General features: G+C 39.6%; 2 protein-coding genes across 4 annotated transcripts; one reads left to right on the top strand and one right to left on the bottom strand.

The window, feature by feature from the left end:
• Positions 1-1243: 1243 nt before the first annotated feature.
• On the bottom strand, positions 1244-9259 carry UFD1 (ubiquitin recognition factor in ER associated degradation 1). 3 transcript variants are annotated; one of them, XM_080628721.1, is made up of 13 exons: positions 9057-9259; positions 8551-8657; positions 7754-7786; positions 6804-6925; positions 6328-6458; positions 5857-5929; positions 5096-5164; positions 4497-4562; positions 4167-4214; positions 3721-3809; positions 2899-2980; positions 2423-2503; positions 1244-1330 (listed from the first exon to the last, which is right to left on the bottom strand). In XM_080628721.1, the coding sequence occupies exons 1-12, from the start codon at positions 9248-9250 to the stop codon at positions 2429-2431; spliced, it is 1089 nt and encodes a 362-aa protein (XP_080484847.1). In that variant the 5' UTR covers positions 9251-9259; the 3' UTR covers positions 1244-1330; positions 2423-2428. The 3 variants fall into 3 exon arrangements, with proteins under 3 accessions (XP_080484847.1, XP_080484848.1, XP_080484849.1); XM_080628722.1 differs by having other exon boundaries at positions 8525-8657; positions 9057-9183; XM_080628723.1 differs by lacking the exon at positions 9057-9259 and adding an exon at positions 8777-8884 and having other exon boundaries at positions 8525-8657.
• Positions 9260-9709: 450 nt separating this feature from the next.
• CDC45 (cell division cycle 45) lies at positions 9710-21506 on the top strand (the record flags this gene model as incomplete). The annotated part of the gene is made up of 17 exons (XM_080628641.1): positions 9710-9760; positions 10932-10991; positions 11280-11372; positions 12567-12707; positions 13839-13894; positions 14562-14610; positions 15340-15401; positions 15800-15850; positions 16642-16761; positions 17152-17283; positions 17670-17768; positions 18024-18185; positions 18373-18511; positions 18870-18953; positions 20089-20207; positions 20653-20729; positions 21442-21506. 17 exons carry the CDS (start codon positions 9710-9712, stop codon positions 21504-21506), a joined length of 1560 nt encoding a protein of 519 aa, XP_080484767.1.
• Between the last annotated feature and the right edge of the window lie 1091 nt (positions 21507-22597).

The raw sequence follows: 22597 nt of genomic DNA, 5'->3' as shown, positions 1-22597 counted from the left end.
TTTTCCCATCTGGCACCTTGCTCTACAAGTGCACAACACCAGCTGCGAGGGGAAGAGGTGCTGGCCTAGCCAGAGGAGCTAGATCATGTATGCACTGATGTGGGAGTTGCCTGCCAAGATGCCAAGATGAAAACCTAAAGCATGAGACAGTAAGAGATCAGAATCAAATTAAGTACCTCAGTTCTCCCCTTAAATAGCAGAGGGTGTTTAAGTGAACTCTGTTTTTGAAAGAGCACTGAAGTATTGCCAGGGCAGAGCTACAGTTACATCATTTCAACATGACATGGAAGAAAAGGAAAATACCCAGCATAGTTGTGTATTGTGTATTGCATTACTGACCAAACACAGCAAAGCAGTCTCGCTAATTTGGTTTGTCTTGGTCAAGTGGAAGGTACCAGTCAGGGGGTGGGCTCTTCCTGAGTGTCCACACTGGAGCATACTTCCGGTTTTCCATGACTCGAGCTCTTTCACTCCTGCACAAAGCTTCCTGAAGTACAAGACAAAAACATTACCACTACAGTGGTGGATGTTTCAGTATCATACAGCTTATTTCTTGCTGTGAGTATCTGAGATAAAACGAGGACCTGAAATTTATCATACTTAAACAGAAGTGCCTAATACTATCTAAGCAGGCCAGGATACAAGCTTTTAGCTACATCACTTTTACATTTTGCCTTTGACTCCTTCATCACGAAGAAAACCACCAGTTATGTTCTACCATCCCTGCCAGAAGTTGTTTGATGGAGCTGAACGGCTGAGTTACCCTGCAGCCTGTGTTGAAGGGCTCCCATGCCCCAGTGTTCATGGGGCTGTAGCGAGAAGCATTTCTGGATGCCCCAGGAACACTTTTTGCCCGTTAACAAGGCAACTTTCGTTGTTAGGAAGGGAATGTTGGAGTAACTGAAATCAAGAGCTTTTGCAGAACTCTGGCACCGCTCCCGCGGGATGTTAGACCATCTTACCCGCCTCCACCCCAACCGGACATTCGCTTTTCCAGCCCCTCCCCGTTCTCTGACCGCCGGCACCCCTCGCCACAGGCGGCTGCGGAGTTGCTCTTCACCGGCACCTGCCTACAGAGCCCGGACGCGGTGCCCATAGGGGCCCGGGCGGGACAGCGACCGCCACAACCGGCTGCCGCTCGCTGCGGAGGTGCAGGCCGTACCTGCGCGGCGGCGGCGCGGCCCTTCTCCCAGGCACGGCAGGCCTCGTAGTCCTCCCGCCAGCGGTGGCAGGTCGGCAGCTCTCCGTGCGTGTAGTAGTGGTGGAAGGCGTGCCGCAGCCCGCGGCAGTGCTTCCACTCCCACCAGTAGTCCTCGCACGACCGCGGTGGCTGCGGGCGTACAAGAGACCCGGATAAGCCTCGCTGCCGGCCGGTCCTGCCGCCCTCAGCCCCCCGCCGCCCCGCTCACCCTCCAGGTCCCGCCGTCCGCCATACTGCCCCACCTGCGGGCCACCACCCCTCCACCAATCCCCGCCGCGCTTTACAGGGAGATCCTCGAGTCCGGCCAATGGCGACGGGCGACAGAATCCAGCTCCACCCCCCCTTCTCCCCGCCCCAAGGGCCTGCGAGCCAATGGCTGGCCGCTGCGCAGGGCTCCAGGCACGCCACGTGACCCCCAATTCCCCCCTCCGCGCAGCCCGCTCGCTGTCCCGGGAATCAGCACACGGGACGCACGGTGGTCACCGGAGAACCTTTACTCGCCCCCCCCCGGGACGGAGCGCACGGCCTGCACCAGGCTGCGGAGCGACATGCAGCCGTTGAAAGGCTGCCCGGGGCATTCCGGCATTACCCAGCACCAGGCAGCAAAGCTGGGTCCCGTTGCTCGTTACATGTGCCATGAGATTGCTACAGTATGTTATTTTATCTGAACTATCAAAAAGGCACGTTATTATAAACATAAAAAGCAGTTACAGGGAGATTGCTTAGAATGATTTATAACCCAACACCTGAAGCTAAGATCAAAGAGTCCCTGCACAAAAGTCCTAAACACCAAAGTTTCCGCTTTGGTTTACACCACACCAAAAAGCTTACCCAAAATTGTGGCAAAATACATACAGAGGGAGGAAAATACCAAGCACAGAGCAATGTGAGACCATCACTGCTCGGGATGTAAAAGCAGAGGATACGGTCTAAGAATACGCCTTCTAGTAAGGTAGAGCTTGATTTTACCTCTCAGGTTTATCTGAGGTCAACCTCTCCCTCTTTACAACACATACAAAACATTCCTTCAGAATTCCTAGAACTTACTTTCAACTTCATTTCCAACTGAAAATTAAGATAGTCCAACAACTCCAGTTTTAAACATGGAACCAAACCAGCAAAAGCGTTCCTGTGTGCAAAATGACCTCTCCTCTCAACTGCAGTAACTAAGATCCGATATGCTGCAATTGTTTTATTTTCCTCCTAACTGACTAAACGTACCACAACTTAGGGTTTTCTTCCCTTTTTGCGCAGGGACTGGCCTTCTCCTGAAAAGGCAATAAACCGGCTTCCAGATTCGTCCTGGAAAAAAGAAGGAGGGAAAAAGGTTGTTACCACTTTTCTCACCGCTTGTGCATGATATAAGCTAAACAATCATTAGAAAGAACATTCCCTCAGAGCAGCAACTGACTGTCGACGTTTCACATCCTTAATCTACTTAATAGCCCCTTTCTCCCTCAAAATACAAGCATTTCAGGGACCTTTCAGCCAACTGAAACTGGCCTGGCTTATTAAACTTATATCAGGTCAATCTTTTTACATCAGTAAGCAAGGATATTGAAGGTTGCTTTCACCAAACCACTTTTTAAAAAGGAATGTGCAATGAAGAATCAGGTATGGAGAGAGGAACCACAAACTTGGGCAGCAGTTCTGGTGTTTTAGTTCTGTGCAAATTGGGAAGATACAGCTTGATTTACCTCTTCGACTTTCTTAACTAGCGGACGTGAGTTTCTAATGAATGTGATCCTACCAATCTTGAAGTCGTAGTTGGGAATTCCTCTGGAAAAGAAGCATAAAAATGTTACGGAAGAAGTTTTTTACCTTCCATCCAACTGAACATAGTGAGACCTATTCTATATCTTTCCATATTGTACCAACACTGCTGCAAATTTTCATTACCAAGTAATCCTAGAGTTAAACCACTGAATTACTTTCTGAAGGCAGGCACACGTTGCATGAAGTAAATGATCAGATACTGGAGCTGCTGTAGCAGCTTGGCTCTGGGCATGTTTCCATGTGCCCTGTGGTTTCCAAAGGGCCACAGACATGTTTTCCACAAGGGTTCAAGTTTCATTGTGACAAGTGTAAGTGACAGAACACCACAGAAACCACGCACCTGCACACTTTCACCAAGTCTGAATTTCTAAATGTCCTTGTAGGAAATAAAACACACACAAAAACCCGCCCCACAACAAACGCACACATGGCTTGGCTTTGGTTCTCAAAGAAGATTCCACTCTGCCACATTTCACTTGAGTACATCAGCAGGGTTCTGTGCATCACTCAATCCAGCCCAGTCCAGACCTGCTGCCTCTCCCTATTTGTCTTATAACCCATATAACCTGAATTTTAGCAACATTAATTTACAATCTGCATCTTAAGCAGACAGGGACCTCAAAGTCAGTCTAAAATACTAGATTTTTTTTTTCTAAATGCAAACTTAGGATGAAAATAGCTGGTTTACATTGCAGGAGCAGGAAATAAAATAAACTCCACTCAAACAGTGATCCCAGACATACCTTCGAATGTCTCCTGGCTTAATCGGTGATGGACTGGGCTCAACTCCTTTCTTCTTGCCATCCAGTCTGTTCCCAGAACCAGAAAATGCCTGCATATACACGATAAGTTTTAATTTAACCGTATCTTGTACGTGAACACTGCACAGGGATACTGTATTCTGCAAAATCTTACTATAACTTTTATTGAATTACTTGTTTCAGCATGTTTCTTCTTGGTACATATAAGCTGATGGACTGTGAGTGGAAGAGTATGGTTCAGTCTCCCATTCAAAGACTGCCATTTAAGGACAGGAAGTCATACTGTTACTGGCTGTAACACCCGCAGATAGTTGCCAATTAAATGATAAGCACCTCTAAAAACAGGTACTACTGTTTTGCAGTTGTTTGGAACAACTTTCCCTCACCATTCTACAACATACATAAACTAGCAGAAACAGGGGACTTACACGAAATCCTACGTCACTCACGTATCCACTGTGGTCTGCTTCAACATCCTGCAAGGGAAAAGCAAGTTAGTTCATTGTTCATGTTGTGATATGCAGAATACACAAAAACAGTTCCACGTATTTCTGAGAAACAAAACTTCACAATAATCCTTTAACAAAACAACACTTAGTAGACAACCACCTCCTAAGCAACACAAGCAAAAGCATCTGGTAAGTAAAGCTTAGTCTTAATTTTTTCAGGAAGAAAAAATACATTGTTGCACACTGCCTCATCACAAGCAGGGTTGACTTCTACGGAATACATTTTTGAAGAACAGAAGCTTAACCTACTGTGGTCTCTTCATGCTGTGCAGTTCTTTCTGGTTCTTTGTACCCCAAAGGAGCATCAAAATCCACCTATTTACACAAGAAGCATGAAAATAAGCATGACTGGTATTTTTCTTTTAATCATAAACTTTATACTGCTATCCCTCAAAATTCCACAAACTATCACCCAATTTGATCTAGAAAGAACTGAGGTTTGTTTGCCCAACATTCTAACTCAGAACTAAAAAGACTAAGCCTCTTAGGAACGGGTCTTAGCATGTAGTTGAAACAGTGCAGTAACACAGCACCACACAACATCATCGGAGTTTGAATTAAGACAAGGCTATTAAATAAAACTTGGATTATAAAACATGTTGAAGCTAAACATTAAATTCGAGGCACTACAGTCACCTGATGGTACACAAAGTGCAGCTCCAGACCACAGCTGTGGTTACAAAGATAAATGAGGTATTGTCAAATGAGTGATCTTCCCTATCCCATCCGATTTTATCTTTCCTGCAGCATCAGAGGTGCTCAGTGTACAGTGTTATCACTGAACGAGATGCTCTCTTCTTCTGGGAGGACACAGTAAAAGCACACTTTCCACGTCAGCTTTAACTTACATTCATATCACATTCTATGATGGACACAGCTTTATCTGGTTTGGTCTCCATTACCCGAAGCTCATAGATCTGAAACAGTAATGAGTATTTTACGATTGCACATGAAACAGCTCAATTTATACACAAGAAAACCCTATCTAAACCTTTCCCTTCAGAGAGCTTCCAGAAAATGGAAGCAAGTGCTCTTTAGGTTGAGGACTGAATAATGCAGGGTCTCTACAGAACTGGAAAGCAAAGATTTTTTTAGCTTAGAAGACTGCTATATGCTGGAGCTAAAGAAACTAGTTTTTGTTGTAACTTACTACACTCTTACTGTACCTTAATTTGCATTCCTAGAAGCAACTTATGAATTTACAATACAAGTAAGGGACAGACTTCAAAACTATCAACAGCACAAATATTTGTTTTCTTGTGAATCAAAACCCAGCCCAAAGAGCAGCTCAGGAGAAGATTTAACTGACCCTTCTCTCTTCCAACAGAAAACAGACTGCAAAATCTACCATCTGGGATTGCTTCTCACAAACACTGCACAGCTCTGTTGATTGTTTTAGCACCACCATCCAACAACAGAGCTTAGACTACAATCCCAAGTGATCACATGTGCTGCCAAAAATACTCAACTATAAAATCCATTCACAAGATGTACTCATGTGGTCACAGTCTACTGAAATACAGTGTGCTTTTTTACATGGAACAGAACTTCTTTCCTCAAATTGATGCATTCAAACAAAACCTTCACAGACTGGTGCTGTATACAGTACCTTTTCATTGTAGTTGATGGCAATAACATCTCCAGTAGTTAGACAAGCAAAGTTCCTCAAAGCGTTTTCTAATCTTTGAAGTATGTTAAGATGAAACATCTGTTTTCAATGCAACATCAAAGCCTCAATCTATACAACTCTGATCCTTTATCTCTTAAATGTCATTTAAAAGTCATCAGTACTGTAGACAGCCTTTTAGTAAACATTAGGCTGCATGAGTTCTTCTAAACGGACATGCAGACTCATTGGACTTCAAGCCAAGATTCATGCTTCTTCATTCCAGGTACACTTTGTGCCAGCAGTTGGCAGCATTTCTCTACATAAGCTCTCCACTCTTTTGCTTTCAGGAGCTGTAGTAGTTACCTACTACTAGATCAGTACAAGCCACACCTGAAAAGCTAGCTCTGCTTCATCATTCAAATTTGGGAAAAAACTTTTGTCCCCTGCTCCACAACTGAATAGGAAGGATACACAGCTTTGGGATTGGTGATGTCAAGAAAATCTGGACTCTGTGGCTGAAATTTTGAGTAAGTAGCAACTTGAAGATTAACGCTCTCCACTTGCACGAGGCCTCCCTCTTCCAGAAGCAAGTTTTGCATCATCTGCAAGTGTGAAAACAAAGACACAAACCACTGTTAACATGACTGATCTTTTTAATGCTCTTTCCTTGCATATACCCATTTTTGCTGGGGCTACCATCTTCCTGGAAATGCACCAATTTACCACAGTTTAACTTCAGGAAGAAGTCAGGTACATCTTAAAAGGCTGTCTGCTTTGCTGGTTTAGTTAAACTCTCATGAAGGGAAACCCGAGCTGTGATTGAAAGCTGTTGTAGGAACATGACTGGCAAAGACACTTTCAGAAAACATTCTGCCTCTTTAACATTAAACTGGCAACTCACTAATCCTACTCTTCAGGTTTTGACAGTTCAGCCTGAGACAACTCACCCAGTGCGGAAGGTAACATATGCCCTCATCGGCCACAAATTCAAGCACTCCACAGTGCGTCATTCGGTCTGAGTTTTTATTGGTCAGCTTGAACAGCATTGGGTAAGTGATATTAAGTCGGCCTGGTGAGAAAGAAGAAAACAATTTTATTTGCTAAGAGCCACTGAAGCTCTTTCTGAAGCTTCCAGAGACTGAATATTGGCAAAAGAATGGGCCAGACTACAGGAGAGTATTCCCCTCATGCCATTATTCCAGTTGCTCACTATAAATCCAGGAGAGAATGCAGATACACAAATACTGTATCACCATCGCACTTAGAGCTTTAAATGCCTCTCCACATTTCCCCAAGCTCAGAGACGATCAGACAGCAGGTATTAGCAGAGGGATTTGTTACTATTATGTCCTTGTGCTATTATCAGGTAGCTCCTACCTAATGAGTTTTAAGAGGCCCTGCCTATTTCAAAATTAAAACCTCAGTAAACTAATTTCTCAAAGAAATTCTATTAAGGCTAAAACTTGGGGTGGGGGAACCTTAGTTAAAAGGGCAAATAAAGACCATTTATATCACTGATTCAGTTATCTTTTTTCCCCCCATTTCAAAGTTAATTGTAACTTATTTTGCCTTTAATTTTGTTTGCTCCAGACAACAGCATTCAGAACAAGCAGATTGAAGATTAAGAATTTACTAGATTAACTGTAGCCATTATACTGAGTATGCTATTATTAAATATTGATTCATGCCTCAGGTAGTCCAACACTTCAGATGTCTGTACTTGAAGACAGACAACCCCAGTAATTCTCACACACAAAATACTTCTGAAATACCTATTTTGAACAAATTACTCTCATATTCTCTACCTAAGTCAGACTTAATTAAAATACTGTGGTATTTTCTTACATATTTGGTCATGTTTCTAATGTTGTTATTCCAGAATAAAATATTCACTTACTGAGTTGATCCAAAGCCGATGGTGGCATAATTACTGCAAAAATGAATAAGAATGTAAGATTAGGAAAAGTATGTCTTTAAAAGAGTACATAATATACAATTTTTCCAGTCCTTTCTCTAAAATATCCTAAGAAAAGGAGATTCTGAAATCTCCTGCAAATTAATTTCTGAGCCAAAGATTTCAGTAGAATCAGTCATGACAAATACATCTGCTGCCATGGAGAGTTCGGGATTTAATAAATAAAAGAGAAAGAGAAGACAAGTTTTTACAATATCCAGTACTAAAGAAAACATTTCCTAAATGTAATTTTATTTACTTGGGCTTATAGGTTCTCTTAAATCGATGCCAAATCAAAACAACACAGGATTAGTCTGACAGCTTGAAAATTAACTTGGCCAATCTATTAGTTTTGTTCCAGCTAAGTACAATTTAGGGGGAGGAAGTCTTTGATGAGAAATTTCTATGGCTTATAATGGATCCAAGACTTTAACGAGAGGCTTTAAAAGAGAAGAATGTTTTCTAATGCTCATAAACCCAGACTCACTTGGTAAGTTTTGCTAATTACAGAGTAATGAGATAAAAGGTGAATCCTCCCTCTTCTTCCTTAAAGCCCTACCCGGAGCACTCTCCTAGCTCCAGCCACAATGCCAACAGCACATCTCCGTGCCGCTCAACAATGTTTCTGGAGTTCTGGCCAAAAGCTGTATTACTTGACATTATTCACAAACACTCTTCCAACAGGTTATTAGTCAAAATAAAACATGCACATACTCTTCCCGCCTTTCTCCACATCTGACCTGTCATTAGGTCCAGCAAGCATGGATACTGAGAAGCAGCGGTATTGGGTTGAGAAGCGGTTCTGGAAAACCCGAGGGATGGGGTGATCGAACATATTAAAGGAGAACTGAAGGAAAAAACACAGAAAGAGAAGGTGGCATTAATAGGTATCAACAGCGCACTGGAGTGCTACAGCGCTCACTGCCGTGTCCTGAAGTTTAGCTAGAACTACGTTAAGAGACGTACGGTGCCTCTCCCGTCACAGAGCTCGGGGAAGGGCTGTGCGCCCGGCGCTGCGCGGGGACACAAAATGGACGCAGCGCACTCGGCTTGGCCGGACTGCCCAACACAACCCGCACACAGGCGGCGATTCGCGGCACAGACACCGACACTCGCCCGCCCTCAGCCTGGCGTTCGCTGGCTTCGAAAACGGCCTCCGCGAGCGAGCAGCCAGCGAAGGAACGCGGGGCCCAGCCGCCCGCCCGCCGTGACTCGACACTTCCCCCGGCCGCTCCACGAGCCTCACCATGGTGGTGGCGCTGAGCGGCAACGCTCGAGCTCCTCGCAAGAACCGGAGGACAAGGCGCAGCCCAGATGCTCGCTCGCCCCTACCCTGACAGGGCTCCGGCTACCGCTGCCGCGGGCCCCACCCCACGGCCCTGCCCCGCCGCGCTGCCGCTCCCAGCGTGCCGCGCGGCGCCCGCCCCCTCGGGCGGCCATTCCATGAGAGGGCGGAAAAAAGGATAGCGCTCCCTTCGATGGAGCCATTGTGAAAGGTGTGTGGAGCAGCACGGCCCTTCCTCAGCCACCGGGAGTTGACAGGATCTCGCTCGCCTCCTCGCTAGACCCCGTTAAATGGCAGAGCAAACAGCTCGCCCGCAGCAAACATGGCAGCCACTGTAACAAGAGCCAGTACGGTGCTTCCGGATCAGGTACTCCAGGGATTGGCCAGTCGCACGTGTCGCGCGTCCTTTATTGCAATGTCATTGGCGAAGACCCGGAATGGGTTGGGCAGTTTGCCCAATCCGCTCTGCGAAGGAGGGACGGCCGCTTTTCTATTGGCCAGAGAGCCGTGAGGAGAAGACCAATAAGATGCGGCGCTGATTTGGCGCCCAGTTTGAGTCGCGGCGGCCCGCGACTGTCCTGTTTCTGTCTCCCCGCTGCTCTCTCGCTGCCGCCATGTTCGTCTCGGACTGCCGCCGGGAGTTCTACGACGTGATCGTCAACCAGGTGCGGGCCGCGGCCGGGACCTCCTGTTACCCTGCGCGTCCCGTCCGCGGGCGGGGCTGCCTCCTCTCAGACCGTTCCCTGCTGGGCTGAGGCGTTTCCCGCAGCCTCACAGAGCGGGAATGGTGCCAGGGCGTCTCTGGCTGAGGCGGCTGAGGCGGGGGCTCCGGCCCTCGCGGGGCTTATGGCGGCTGGTGGTTCCCGCCTTGTCACGGTGGCGGGAGAGCCGCTGTCAGGCGGACGTGAGGCCGCGGACAGAGCTGGGGAAGGCGGTCCCTCCAGTCAGCCCTGGCTGTAAAGATATCCTCCCCGGAGGTGTCCGCGGGTTGGGAAACCCGAGCCAGAGCCGCCGCAAGTGCTTTGGGCAGTGCTGTAGATCTTTTGTTTGATCTAAGACGTCTCTAGATCTATTTGCTATTTGGTTTGGGGGTTTTCTTTATATATATTTTTTTAATTATTAATTTTCTTTTTTAATTTTTTTTTTTTCCAGACACTAGGTCTTGTGTTCTGGCTTTGCGGTTTCTCTTGCTTTTCTTGTAACTGATTAGGTTGGCCTCTTTTGTTTTTACCTCACAGTTTGCTTTACTTTATTCAGAGTGGATACGTACACCGGAGTGGAAATGTTTTCATCGGACAGTCTTCTAGTTTTACCTATACAACTGTGTTATGAACTGTGCAAATGAATGTATTTCCCTCAGCTTCTCCACCTGTGAACAAAATCTCTAACCAAGACCCCAGAATAAAGAATCACTGGATAAACCATTTTACCTAAATCAAGGTTGTTTCAAGAGTTGCCTTGCTCTTATTTTTGCTACCGATTTTCTTTAGTCAAAACTGTTTCAGGTCTCATGCTGAAAGGCTCTTTAGGTCTTTCTAGACATGATAAAACAGTTGTAGGGCTGAGCCTTTAAAACTATGTGTGCTTCATAGGAGTCTGAATAACCAAAGCAGATGCTGTATTTTGGGGCTGTGAGGTTGTTTATTGCTCATATTTACAGAGATCCAAATTGGTTAATTTTGGTTGCGATGTCCATTCAGAAGACATCCTATTTTGTGCCTATGATGCTATCTACCTAAATTTGCTTTCTGGTCTCATAGTGATGTATGCATTTCATGCACCAGCACATTAGATTTGGTGCCTAAACTAATACTGTTATTCTGTTGTTTTTTGTAGCGTGCCCTCCTTCTTGTTGCTTCAGATGTTGATGCGTTATGTGCTTGTAAAATACTCCAAGTAAGTCTTTGTTCATTGTTACAGTAGGTTAACAGTAAAAGGAAAAACACCCAGGGATCCTTTTAATAGGTTTGAACTGGGGAAAGGGTAAAAAGTTTAAATTACTTTTGTATCTTACTTTTTCCATGAGTTATGACACTTAAGCCAGTTAGTCACACTCCCAGATTACAAACCTATATGATTTTTTGGGATGTCTTTAAGATAAAGATTTGTATGAAATAGAAGTATAGCATTGTAGAAGAGGTTGTTTCCCCTTGCCTTTGCTAACAGCTGTTTGCTTTGTTTCAGGCTTTGTTTCAGTGTGATCATGTGCCATATACACTCGTCCCAGTATCTGGATGGCAAGAACTTGAAACTGCCTTTCTCGAGCATAAAGATCAGGTCAAAAAACACCGGGAACATTTTAGGTTGCAGCTTATCTTAGAGAAGCATGCATTTCTTTCCTTTCCCAACTTAAAATGTCAGTTCTTAAACTAGTTATTATTTTTGGTTACAGAAACCTGTGGTAAACTTTAATATACCAGTAACAAACTTTTTTTACATCAGCTCAAACTAATATGCTACAATTTGGATAGAGTCAAATTAAGTTAGCACAGATTTTGAGATGTGAAAGGTGGTGGTGTTGGATATCCATCATCTCCAAATTTGGTGCTCTGCTTTACAAATTTTTTTTCCTCCTCAGAGACATCAATTATCAAAAATTTAATAGAGATTTTGGTAATGGTGGGTGCCTGGGATGTTTTGTAAAGGTGTTTTCAAGTCTTCTGTGTTTTCTGCTAATTTAAGTAAAAAGCATTTTTATTTTTTTCACTTTTGTTTGCAGTTCAAATATTTTGTTTTTATTAATTGTGGTGCCAATGTTGACCTTCTGGAGATCTTGCAGCCTGAAGAAGACGCTGTCTTTTTTGTATGTGACAGCCACAGACCTATCAATGTAGTGAATGTTTACAATGACACACAGGTAACAGCTTTTCTTTCATAACAAAAATCTTCCCCTGGTGTGGTGGGGGCTGGGTTGGTGCTTTTCTGTGTTTTGTAAAACTGCTACTGCTAGTTAGTAGGGCACGAAGCAATATTAATGGATATTTGCAGTAATGATGTTCATGATCAGAAAAAAATCTGGTTTTGGTAGTAAAATACATACTGATAGTAGTATGATGGCTGTCAGTAATAAACACCTGTTAATCCTGTTGCTATAATTCAAACTGCTACAAATCAGAGGATGATCATCCTTCAAAATGTAACATGTGTTATCTCTCAGCATTAGCAGCACCTAGAATTTGATTATTAAGCACAAATGATTTGGCAACATGTCCTTAACAGCATCAAAAATAAGATTTCTTGTAGTAATTCTGTAACAAAGGGATATATTTTTCCGCTCTTATTTTGTATAAGAGTGGCCTTTGTATTAAAAAGTAGTATTTTTGTTATGCCATGAATCAATACAGCCAAAATAAATTTTTGTTTTCTCTTCTAAAGTATCTGAAGTATTCTCATTTGTCACTTGAAATGTGTTTAAATCATTAAATAAGATACTTTGTTTATTTAAAATACTTTTTTCTTCTTTCTTGCTAGATTAAGTTGTTAGTTAAGCAAGATGATGATCTTGATGTTCCTGCTTATGATGATATCTTCAGAGACGACGAGGATGAAGAAGACTCTGAGAATGAAAGTGATGGGTCAGAGCCTTCAGAGAAACGTAGACGTTTTGAGGAGGTGCTTTTCTGCTGCTTTGTTGAGAAAAGAAAGAAAATAAAATAGTGCTTATGCTTTATATAATTATAATAATTACATTTGAGTTTAAAAATAATGCTCTGTTAGATCACAAATGGAAGTGTAAGATTTAAAAATAATTTACTGCTCCCAGTAGAGTTTCAAATACACAAAATGTTCATCTGAGCTGCACAGAAATATTTACTCTTTATTAAAAAAAGAAAAAAAAGATGTTTTGAACTTGATTATGCATAATGCTGTCTTTGTGTAACCAGTGAACTGAAGAGCTCTCTCTGATGACAGGTTCTGGCTTTTCAGTTTACACTGAAGGGGTTTTTTTGTTTAGATTGAAACTTTTTTATTTTTAGTGATCATTTGAGAAGATAGAAGCCCACAGATAATTAGGAATACATTTTGTCTGTCCTTGTACCAGTAAATGAACAAAAGTATAGTAAGGTAGACACAAAAAATGAAATTTGTCATATGTTAATTGTAGCATATTTTCTACTAATAACATACAAAAAAGCAAACGCTTGAGGCTCGCAATATTAAGAGATGAATATAAAGGCATTCTAAGATTTAATATGTATTTTGTTTTATTTTTGTATTAACAGTGTACATTTTTCCTACTAATCTATGAAGGGTGCTAAATCAGCAAAAGCAGACATCAGAAATTCAAATGAAAATCTGTAAATAGTGCACATGAAAGCTATTCTCAAATCTGTTAAATACTCCACAAAGATCTTATTGATTTCTTTGAGTTTTCAAGCTGTTGATGCTATTTATGGAACTTAAATATACACCTAGTGCTTAATTTTCTGAACTTCATTTACTATCTATTTTTCATCAGTCTTATTTTTATACTACGAAATGGTAGGAGGCAATGTTGCTGGTGTTGAAAACACTGTGTACTGGGCTTCTTATTTGTGAAGGAGAGCTAAATAACTGCTAGCAGAGAAAGATGCCCTGACTTTATACAAGCATGTTCCTTGGAAAAATATTAAAGATACTATTTTTCTCATTAGCTCAATAGGAATAAGTGTTCTTTTTAAGAAAGACTTAGTCAAGTGTCTGGACAGGTGCTAATCCACTAGAGTATTTTTTCCAGCTTTTTAACATTATATTAATTTACAGGATGTAATAGAGAGAACAATGAAGAGGCGGCAGAGGCGAGAATGGGAGGCACGCAGGTGTGTTTAACTGGTTTTTATTATGTTGCTTGTGTCTTTTTTCTTATTGTTGGATTAAAATCAAGCATATAAAAACATGATACTGTGCTGCTTGATTTGCGAGATGCTTTAGTTTTAACTTTATTCAGAAAATTGAGAGATTTACTATATAAAAATAAAATGTTTAAATGGAGGGTAGTTGTAAATAGTAATTATTAAATCTGAGTAGCAATAGGTGTATTATTCCACTTCTAAGTAGCTGTAGTATTCTGGTTTTGTCTATCGTGGCATGAAATTCGTGCTTATGTTTCCTTCCTTTACAATCCTACTATTGTCAATAGGAATAAGCAAGAACAAATCAGATTAAAAAATGGGATTTGAGGAATAATGGCTTAATAAATTTGTTCTTTTACTTTATGAGTACATTTCAGTGTGGTTTCCATGTTACTACAAAAATCCAGTTGACTTGCAGGAAAACATTTTCTAGACCAAAGGATTTTTTTGGTGTGTGTTTTTGTTTGCTTGGGGTTTTGTGTGTAGAGTAGTGGTGTGTTTGTGTTGGTTTTTTTTGTTTGGTTTTAATTGCTAAAAATAAGCATTTAATGAATCCTGCCTTAGATTTTTAATTGGATGCAATGTGTAGTTCACCACTTAGCCAAATGTGGGTTGTTTCTTTTTTCCTTTTTAGGCGAGAAATTCTTTTTGACTATGAGCAATATGAATACCATGGGACCTCAGTAAGTACAAACTTGTTTGCCATAAAATCACAAGATACTAATGTAAAGGTAATTGGACAATATCCAATGTCATAATTATCTGTACAATGTTATAACTAATAATATTCTACATTATCTTATTATCATGCTTTTTTTTATCTTACTGTTATACAGAAGATACATCATACATGTAACAAGTAGTTTGACTTGGCAGCTTGTTATTACTGTTGATGAAATAGATAGAAGCAAAACTGGTAGAATGGCAGACACCAGCCAACTTGAGTCATGGTGGCTAATGTTAATAGTGGGGCAAAATAATAAACTAGTACTAGTAACATTTTTGTTGTTTGCTATCTTTAATGCTGGTATAAAAAAATATGATAGTGTAAATTTTTTAGGTCTTGAGAAAAGTATCTATGCATACAATTCTCTTGCAATAGACTCCAGCATGTACGGAGATTGTTTGCCTTCCAGAGGTTTCAAAGCATCAGGATATTTCAAACATAACATTTAGGACATCAAATTGTTCTTTCTGACATTTGGCCTCTTATCTGAGTATGTTTTGTTAAGATGTTCCTTTCTACTTAGTATCTTTGACAATCTGCCACTGTCCTACTTTCTGACTCAAGTGTGATGTATAGACCTCTAGTAACACAGTAGTATTTGACAAATTTAACTGTGTTCTATTTGTTTAATGAAGTGAGGATTTTGTGCCCATTTATCCCATCTTTTTCCTTTTCTCTCATGTAGTCTGCAATGGTGATGTTTGACCTGGCATGGATAATGTCTAAGGACTTGAATGACATGTTGTGGTATGTTTCTGTTATTTTTTTATAAAGAGTAGAAGCTTAAACCCATAATAGATAGGCAAAATTTCCCAAGACCGTTTTATTTCAGTATGAGGTCCTAGTTTATTTTGAGAGGAGAATTGAATTTGTGTCCTGAATTGGGGGGCACATCTGTGTAAATTAATTATAAGCAACTAATAGATTTTGCATGGAAAAAAGAGGACAGTACTACATGTGTATGTCTGCTAAAGGGAATAATAGCATATAGCTTTTTTATTTCTTGTATGTACGGTTGGTAAACAATGTTTCTGACTTCTTCTGGTTCATACTTAGAGGGTTAAATATAATATACTATACTGGAATATTTTTGGATGTAACTTTTTTTTTCCTCTCTCCCTCTCTTCCTCCCCCTTCAATTGTAGGTGGGCTATTGTTGGCCTAACAGATCAATGGGTCCAAGATAAAATCACTCAGTAAGAAAGATAAACTTTGTTATTTCTCTTCATTATTGTTCATTTATCTCTATTTTTTTTTGGAAGTAATAATCAGGAAACATATGGAAATTAATCTAACACAAGGCAGTTAATAAACAGTGCCATTAAATATCTTAATGACTGAATGTGATCTGCTGCCTTCCAAAAGTGGAAAAAAATATCTCAGAAAAAAAATATATTTCTTTTGTACTATTGAGAATTTTTAAACTTTATTTTTCACAAAATTATAAAACAGTCACTTCTGATCTGGGAAGAAATAGTGTTTAATAATAATTCATGTAAATATGATTTTGATACCATTTTATTAAAGGAAAAAAAATAATGTTCTTCCAGTTTCCTTTAGAGTTTTAGTTGAAGAATTTTATATTTTGTATTTTTTTCTTCCTTGTTTCTTATTTCCTACTAGACGCAATCAGGATTCTAGTAGTACATGTGTAGACTTTAATTCTCATGTTTTGTTATAATACACTGATGTATTTAAGGAGATAAATGTAATAACTAATTTCATTGGTCAGTCTAACTGTCTATATTGTTTTGGGTTTGGTTGTGGTTTTGGTTGTGTTTTTTATTTAGCTTTAATTGCCTGAGTACATGGCTGACTATTGAAAGAACATTATTTAACAAGTTAGGGTTCTTTTAAAGATGTATCTATAGTTCTCATGCTGCTGACTGGCCAACGTGTAAACTTTAGGAAGCATTTTTGTGTTCTCATAATCAAGAACAAAAATACACAGGAAGAAAGTGAAGTGTCAAATTTGTTTCTGTTTAAGAATGAAGTATGTGACCGATATTGGGATCCTGCAGCGTCATGTGTCTCGCCATAACCACCGCAATGAAGATGAGGAAAATTCTCTGTCAATTGACTGCATGCGAATAGCATTTGAGTATGAGTATCCTTGCGTCAGATATGGGGATAATGAACGCTACCCATTTGGTGAACCCCAGTTGAGTTTTTATCGACTTAAAAAAAAAAAATCCCAGCACCAACTCTGCTGCTGAGAATGGAATCAAAAGAAATAGACATTGGAATGCTTTGTTGAACCCAAATCTCTTCCAGTAGCTCGTATAGCTTCAGTTCAGCTCAACCTTTCAGAGTTGGTTACAAGTTAATGTTGCTTGCCTTGTGTTACCTGCACCTGCAGCTCCTCACTGTATCTTATGTACTTCAGAGATGCAATGTAGAAGGGCAACTAAAGAGGTACTAGTTGTGGAGTTTTGTTACTATTTGTAACCTTAAATGATAAAAGCATTTATAGTTATTTGCCTTAATCCCTGTTCAGTCTGCGCCTGGCACTTTATCAGCACTGGTCTCTATATGAAAGTCTCTGTAACACTTCATATACCTCTGCTAGCCTTAAGCTCTGGTCTGCACAAGGGCACAAGAGGCTTCAAGAGTTTTTGGCTGACATGGGGTGAGTTATAAAAATCTGAGTCTTTACTAAACGATCATTTTTTTAATGAATTATGGGAAAATATTGAGAATATATCTTTCAAGTACTTGTTAGTTTTTAAATGTGATTATGGGTCTCTGATTAGTGCAGTGTCTTTGAGTTATGCAACTTGTGTCTTGGTGCCAAAGGAATGTGGCTGTATGACTTTATGGAGTAGTAGATCCTAGTAAGTAACCTATGCTTTCTCACATCTGCTCTTCAATGACTAAATTAAAAAGAATGTAACCAAGCTTAGTCAGACTTAACTTGCTAAATTATATAATATTAAGAAAGTCTTGTGTAAGGAAGGCAAAATATTTTTTTCTTCTAGCATACCTATCAATATATTTTGTTCCTTCTGGTTTTAGTTTGCCTTTGAAGCAAGTGAAACAGAAATTTAATTCCATGGACATATCTTTGAAAGAAAATCTTCGGGAAATGATTGAAGAATCTGCAAACAAATTTGGGTAAATTGTGTCAAATACCACTACTTATTTTGAAAATGCTTTTCAGTTAAGTTCAAGTATTTTTGTATGAAGAGGATGTAACATCTTGTTTTGAAAAATACTGGTTTTGGATTGACAAAGTAATACTAGGCTTGTTACAAATGCTAGGGTGTGATTTGTCTTAGTGTTCTTAACATTAAGGTACTGAGGAGATGGCTGGACAGTGTTGATAATGTCGGTAATGCTAATCTTTAATGGGCTTATTTAATTTTGCAGAATGAAAGATTTAAGAGTTCAGACCTTCAGCATTCACTTTGGCTTTAAGAACAAGTTTTCAGCAAGTGACATAGTTTACGCAACAGTTTCTCTCATGGAGAATGTAGAAAAAGAAGGGCCTGAAACAGCTAATTTCATTAAAGCTTTGGACAGTCTCTCCAGGTACTGAAAATATCTCTTTATTCTTTTACAGTTTTATTTAGGGAACATGGGTTACATATCTAAAAGATGCACTCATGTTTCATAAGCCATTGAGAAAAATCAAAATATCCCTGTTCATACCGTTTAGAACTCACTTTTGTGTGAAAAGCTTATATGAAAGTGTCTATTTTTATTCTTTCTGCTGCAGGGGTAACCTGGACAAACTGCACCAAGGACTGGACTTAGCCAAAAAGCAGTTACGTGCCATTCAGCAGACCGTAGCAAGCTGTATTTGCACCAACCTTGTCATTTCTCAGGGGCCTTTTCTCTATTGCTCTCTCATGGAGGTCAGGATTCTAGTTTTTTGCTCTCATTTGACTGTCACATTTGGCTATATCATAATTGAATATCACTGTTTTCTGAACTGATTGATTCAATAAGAATGACTTAATCAGAAAGGACTTATTTATCTGTACTGTGCTCTGATGTGTCAATATTGACATCTACTCCGAGCTTTCCCAAAGGAAGAGCTGGTCCTCTTGAAGAGCGGAGGGCTTAATTTTGAAGTCAAGTGGGTCAGCTCAGATTCCTATATTGTAATGTTTGGTGTTCTTTGAGTCATATAAAACTTTCAGACTCATCAGTAGATACTTGAAGTGGAGGAATCATCTTGGATTGTAATCAAAATGTTTCTTCTTTTCCTAGGGCACACCAGATGTGAAACTTTTTTCCAAACCAGTGTCTCTATCCCTGCTTAGTAAATACTTACTCAAATCGTTTGTTTGCTCTGTAAGTAAATCAAAAGCTTCTGACTAGCTTGCCTATGTAGTAATTATTCTGTTGGATATGTGTAGTTGATTATTGAAAACTTTATATGAAAATGTTAATGATGTTTCTGCTAAATGGTTGGATAATTTTAGCACATCTGCGTATACTCTTTTAGGAAAGATATCTGCCTGGGAGAATTCGTAGCATTAGAAAGAGTTTTCATTGTCAAGACACAATCTAAAATCTTTACCAAATTTTGTAAGTTTTGAGGGAGCAGATCACTAAGTATGTACTTTGAAAAGTTAACCTGACACAGAAAGAAGCAATATTGCAGGACTGGTAATTGCTACCTAAAGATTTCTGTGTCTGTTTAGATAAAACCCTCTTATCTTTACAATTAATGTAACTGAAACTAATTTGCATTAACCTTTTGAGCCCTATTTACACAATTCAGTTAAAAATGCGGTTTTAAGATTGAGAGCTGTTTTCACAGTGCGCACTTCTTAATTTGTAAATTAAACTTACGGTGGTTCATCCTTGCCCGATTGCATCTGTGTGTCCTCATTTTAAAAGTTAAACTTGGTCAGTAACTGGTCTGCCACTGTAAGCAGGACAGCACTTTGAAAACCTCACTGCAGAACGTTTACCTTAAGAACACTTTAAACAAACCTGTTTCATGTACTTATGTATCCAAAACTGTTAAAATCATTGTAATTATTCTTTTTATCTACAGGAGTAAGACATACTTTAATTAAAACAGTATGACAGAGGAAAATAATTTCTAGTGAAGACTCAATTTGTCAGTGTGTTAGCTGTTGTATTTCAATGTAAAATAATTATTGCAAAAAAAAAAATGACTACTCCAAGATTTTAGATACCCATACCTGCAATTTAAGAGCTTTTTTCTTTACTGTAAATCATATTTTGTCTATATAATTTCTGTGTTACAACACAATGCAAGATTGGAGAGGAACTGAAAATTCTATTAGTCCTTAAAGTCACTTTTACTACAATAAAAAAGGAAATCAAGAGATTGTGTGAAGAAAATGCCTTCTGCTGAACTGTATTATAGCTGTGCCCTTAGGTCACATGGTGTGCTGAAACTAAATTGTTTCCTGAGTTTTGTCTAACAAAGTTTTGTCTTTCTGACTTCCAGACAAAAAACAAGCGTTGTAAATTGCTGCCACTGATAATGGCTGCGCCAATGGATGTTGAACAGGGAACCGTGATCATGGTGGGGATTCCTCCAGAGACAGAAAGCTCTGACAAAAAGAAGTAAGCATGTTGTTTAAAAGTTCCTACCGAAAGTTATCTGTAGACTTGTCCTGTCTCTGAAGCAAGTGTCTCTTTCCTGTATTTATTTAACACTGAATATGCTGACTTGAATTATATCCTTCATTAATGGTATGCATGATATATTTTTTGAGAGAGGATACAGGTATTTCAAAGTTGTTTGGGTTTTTTTCTCTTCCCTCTTAACTATTTCTTTATCTTAAGAGTGAAATAGTTCGCAATATGGCCCATGACTTCATTTCTTAAAACCTGTAATGTTAAGGTGTTTGCACTTGAATAAGTGAGGGGTATGTTGAATACATGGCATATGAAAAACATCTGGAAGACATTTCCAGCTCTCAGCAAGGAAGAAGTTCTGTTCTTCTGCCTTAGTATGTATATCCTTTTCTGTAATGCTCATTTTGGGGTTTTTTTGTTAATCTTCTAGCTTTTTTGGAAGAGCATTTGAGAAAGCTGCAGACAGTACCAATTCTAGGACTTTACACAACCATTTTGACATGTCAAGTGAGTAGTGCTGCCTATCGCTTATTTCATTCACCAAATAGTCCTTTAGAGGTCAGTGTTTACGCAGCCTCCATTAAACACCTCTGTGCTTTGACTTGGATGCAAACGTCAAGAGTGTGTATGCCATACACTATTCCTGAGTCTGGTATAAACACAAGCTGTGTTATTTGTCAGTCTTTTTTCTAAGTGCCATCTTGTGCAGAAATTATAAACTACTAAGCAAAGGCTTGTGTATCTTTGAGGCAATCTACATTTTGCACGGAGTAATGATTTTCATATATGTACTTCAGTTTAAAATCTGAGTTTATCTGGTTTTTTATTTAACAGCCAAACAAAGTAGGGTAGTGATGTCATAAGATACTTTATTGTCTGTTTGAAAAATGAGATACTTGCATGAGGAAATTTGCCTACCTTTTTCTGTGCTTATGAAAGAGGCGGTTTTTAACAATACATACTGGTGAATTGTTGAACCTACAAAGAAACATTCTTAGACTTACAAAGTGGCTGCTATAGCATGTACTGAGCACTTAGAAACTGGAGTTTGCTGAAATTTAAGAGCAAAATAAACAATGTGCATTTTGTGCAAATAGATTCTCTCTTTCATCCTTAGAGCTGGTTAAGAATATAAGTACACTTGGAATTATTTATTGTTCAAGGGTGACATCTGGTATATCTTTCAGTAATTTGCATCTTGTAATATTTCATATTTTAGTAATTGAATTGAAAACAGAAGACCGGAGCAAATTTCTGGATGCCCTTATTTCCCTCTTGTCCTAGTGGTAAGGAAGATTAATTAAAAATTTAATTACAAATTATTTACAATTACAAATTAATTATAAATCAAGTGAGTAACCTGTTAATGTCTGTAAAATGTCCTAAGAAAATGTGGCAACTTCTAGTAAAAATATAAATTGAAGATAAGAGTTTCTTACAAAAGACAATTGTTTTTGGTTTTGGGAGGAGGCAGACAATGTACAAGTAAACTTTTCTCCACCCCACCCCCTCCGTGAGAGATTTAAGTTTCATCATCCAGAAGCTTCTCTTCCATTGTTCTAAACTTTTCATGGCTTTTTAACTTCAGCTGGGAAAGCAGCAGCTGTTTTGTTTTGTGAGAGAAATTGAGATATTAGCTAGTTGTAGTTGGTGTTCCGTTACTTAGTTCTGATAGCTTGGTCGAGCTCAGGATGGAATTTGGGCCATAGCAGTGCCATTGTTGGCTTTGATGTTAATGTAGAATTTTCATATTTCTTTCACAGTGTTAAGGTAGCCCATGTCAGTGTGTAGTTTTTATCTGGAATAAAGGTGGGAATATAAGACACTATCTGTAGTTGTGACTATTAGCTTCCCACTAGTTAAAAGTCTATTTTAAAGCTATTTTAGGGCAAGGCAGATTTTATTGTAGCTCTGATGAGACTGTCAAGTTGTTGCAATTGTCTTCAAATATCCCTGCTTTTCAATGCTGAACTATTTTATTGGTTTGTGTGTGTGTTTAATCTTCAATGATGGGTGGCAACAGCTTGCTTTGTCCCAGAGAAGCCAAACTCAACTCAAAGTAGTTTTGTCAAGTCTGTTCAGAAAACCTCTAAGAAAGTATATGAAGAATCTCATAGCTTTTTCATGCCTAGACTTGGTCGTTAGTATTAACATGTGAAGTAATATCACAAGATTATGGTATGTGTATGAAAGCAAGGGAGTAAGATCAAGACTTTGACAACAGCCTGTGAATGTTGTAGTCTTAGCCAAATGACAATGTGGCCTTTTTAAAATGTGCATCAAAGCTACAGTTTCTTCTGTTCACTCAGCAGTTTAAAATGGTGACTCGATAGCTGCAATTGTTTGTTAGACAGCATTGTCGTGCCTGGCCTCCA

The sequence above is a fragment of the Psittacula echo genome (genome assembly GCF_963264785.1).
Source record: "Psittacula echo genome assembly, chromosome: 13".
NCBI classification, from domain to species: domain Eukaryota; kingdom Metazoa; phylum Chordata; class Aves; order Psittaciformes; family Psittacidae; genus Psittacula; species Psittacula echo.
The sequence above is the reverse complement of the archived record's forward strand: the minus strand, read 5'-3'. Positions and strand labels throughout refer to the sequence as shown.

Bases quoted from the DNA above. Each gene is read 5' to 3' on its own strand.
- UFD1 (XM_080628721.1), bottom strand. From the start codon at position 9,250: ATGGCCGCCCGAGGGGGCGGGCGCCGCGCGGCACGCTGGGAGCGGCAG. The intron at 6,459-6,803 runs GTGAGTTGTCTC...TCACACTTGCAG, and splicing joins TATGTTACCTTCCGCACTGG to ATGATGCAAAACTTGCTTCT. The intron at 5,165-5,856 runs GTACTGTATACA...TTACTGTTTCAG, and splicing joins CCATCAACTACAATGAAAAG to ATCTATGAGCTTCGGGTAAT.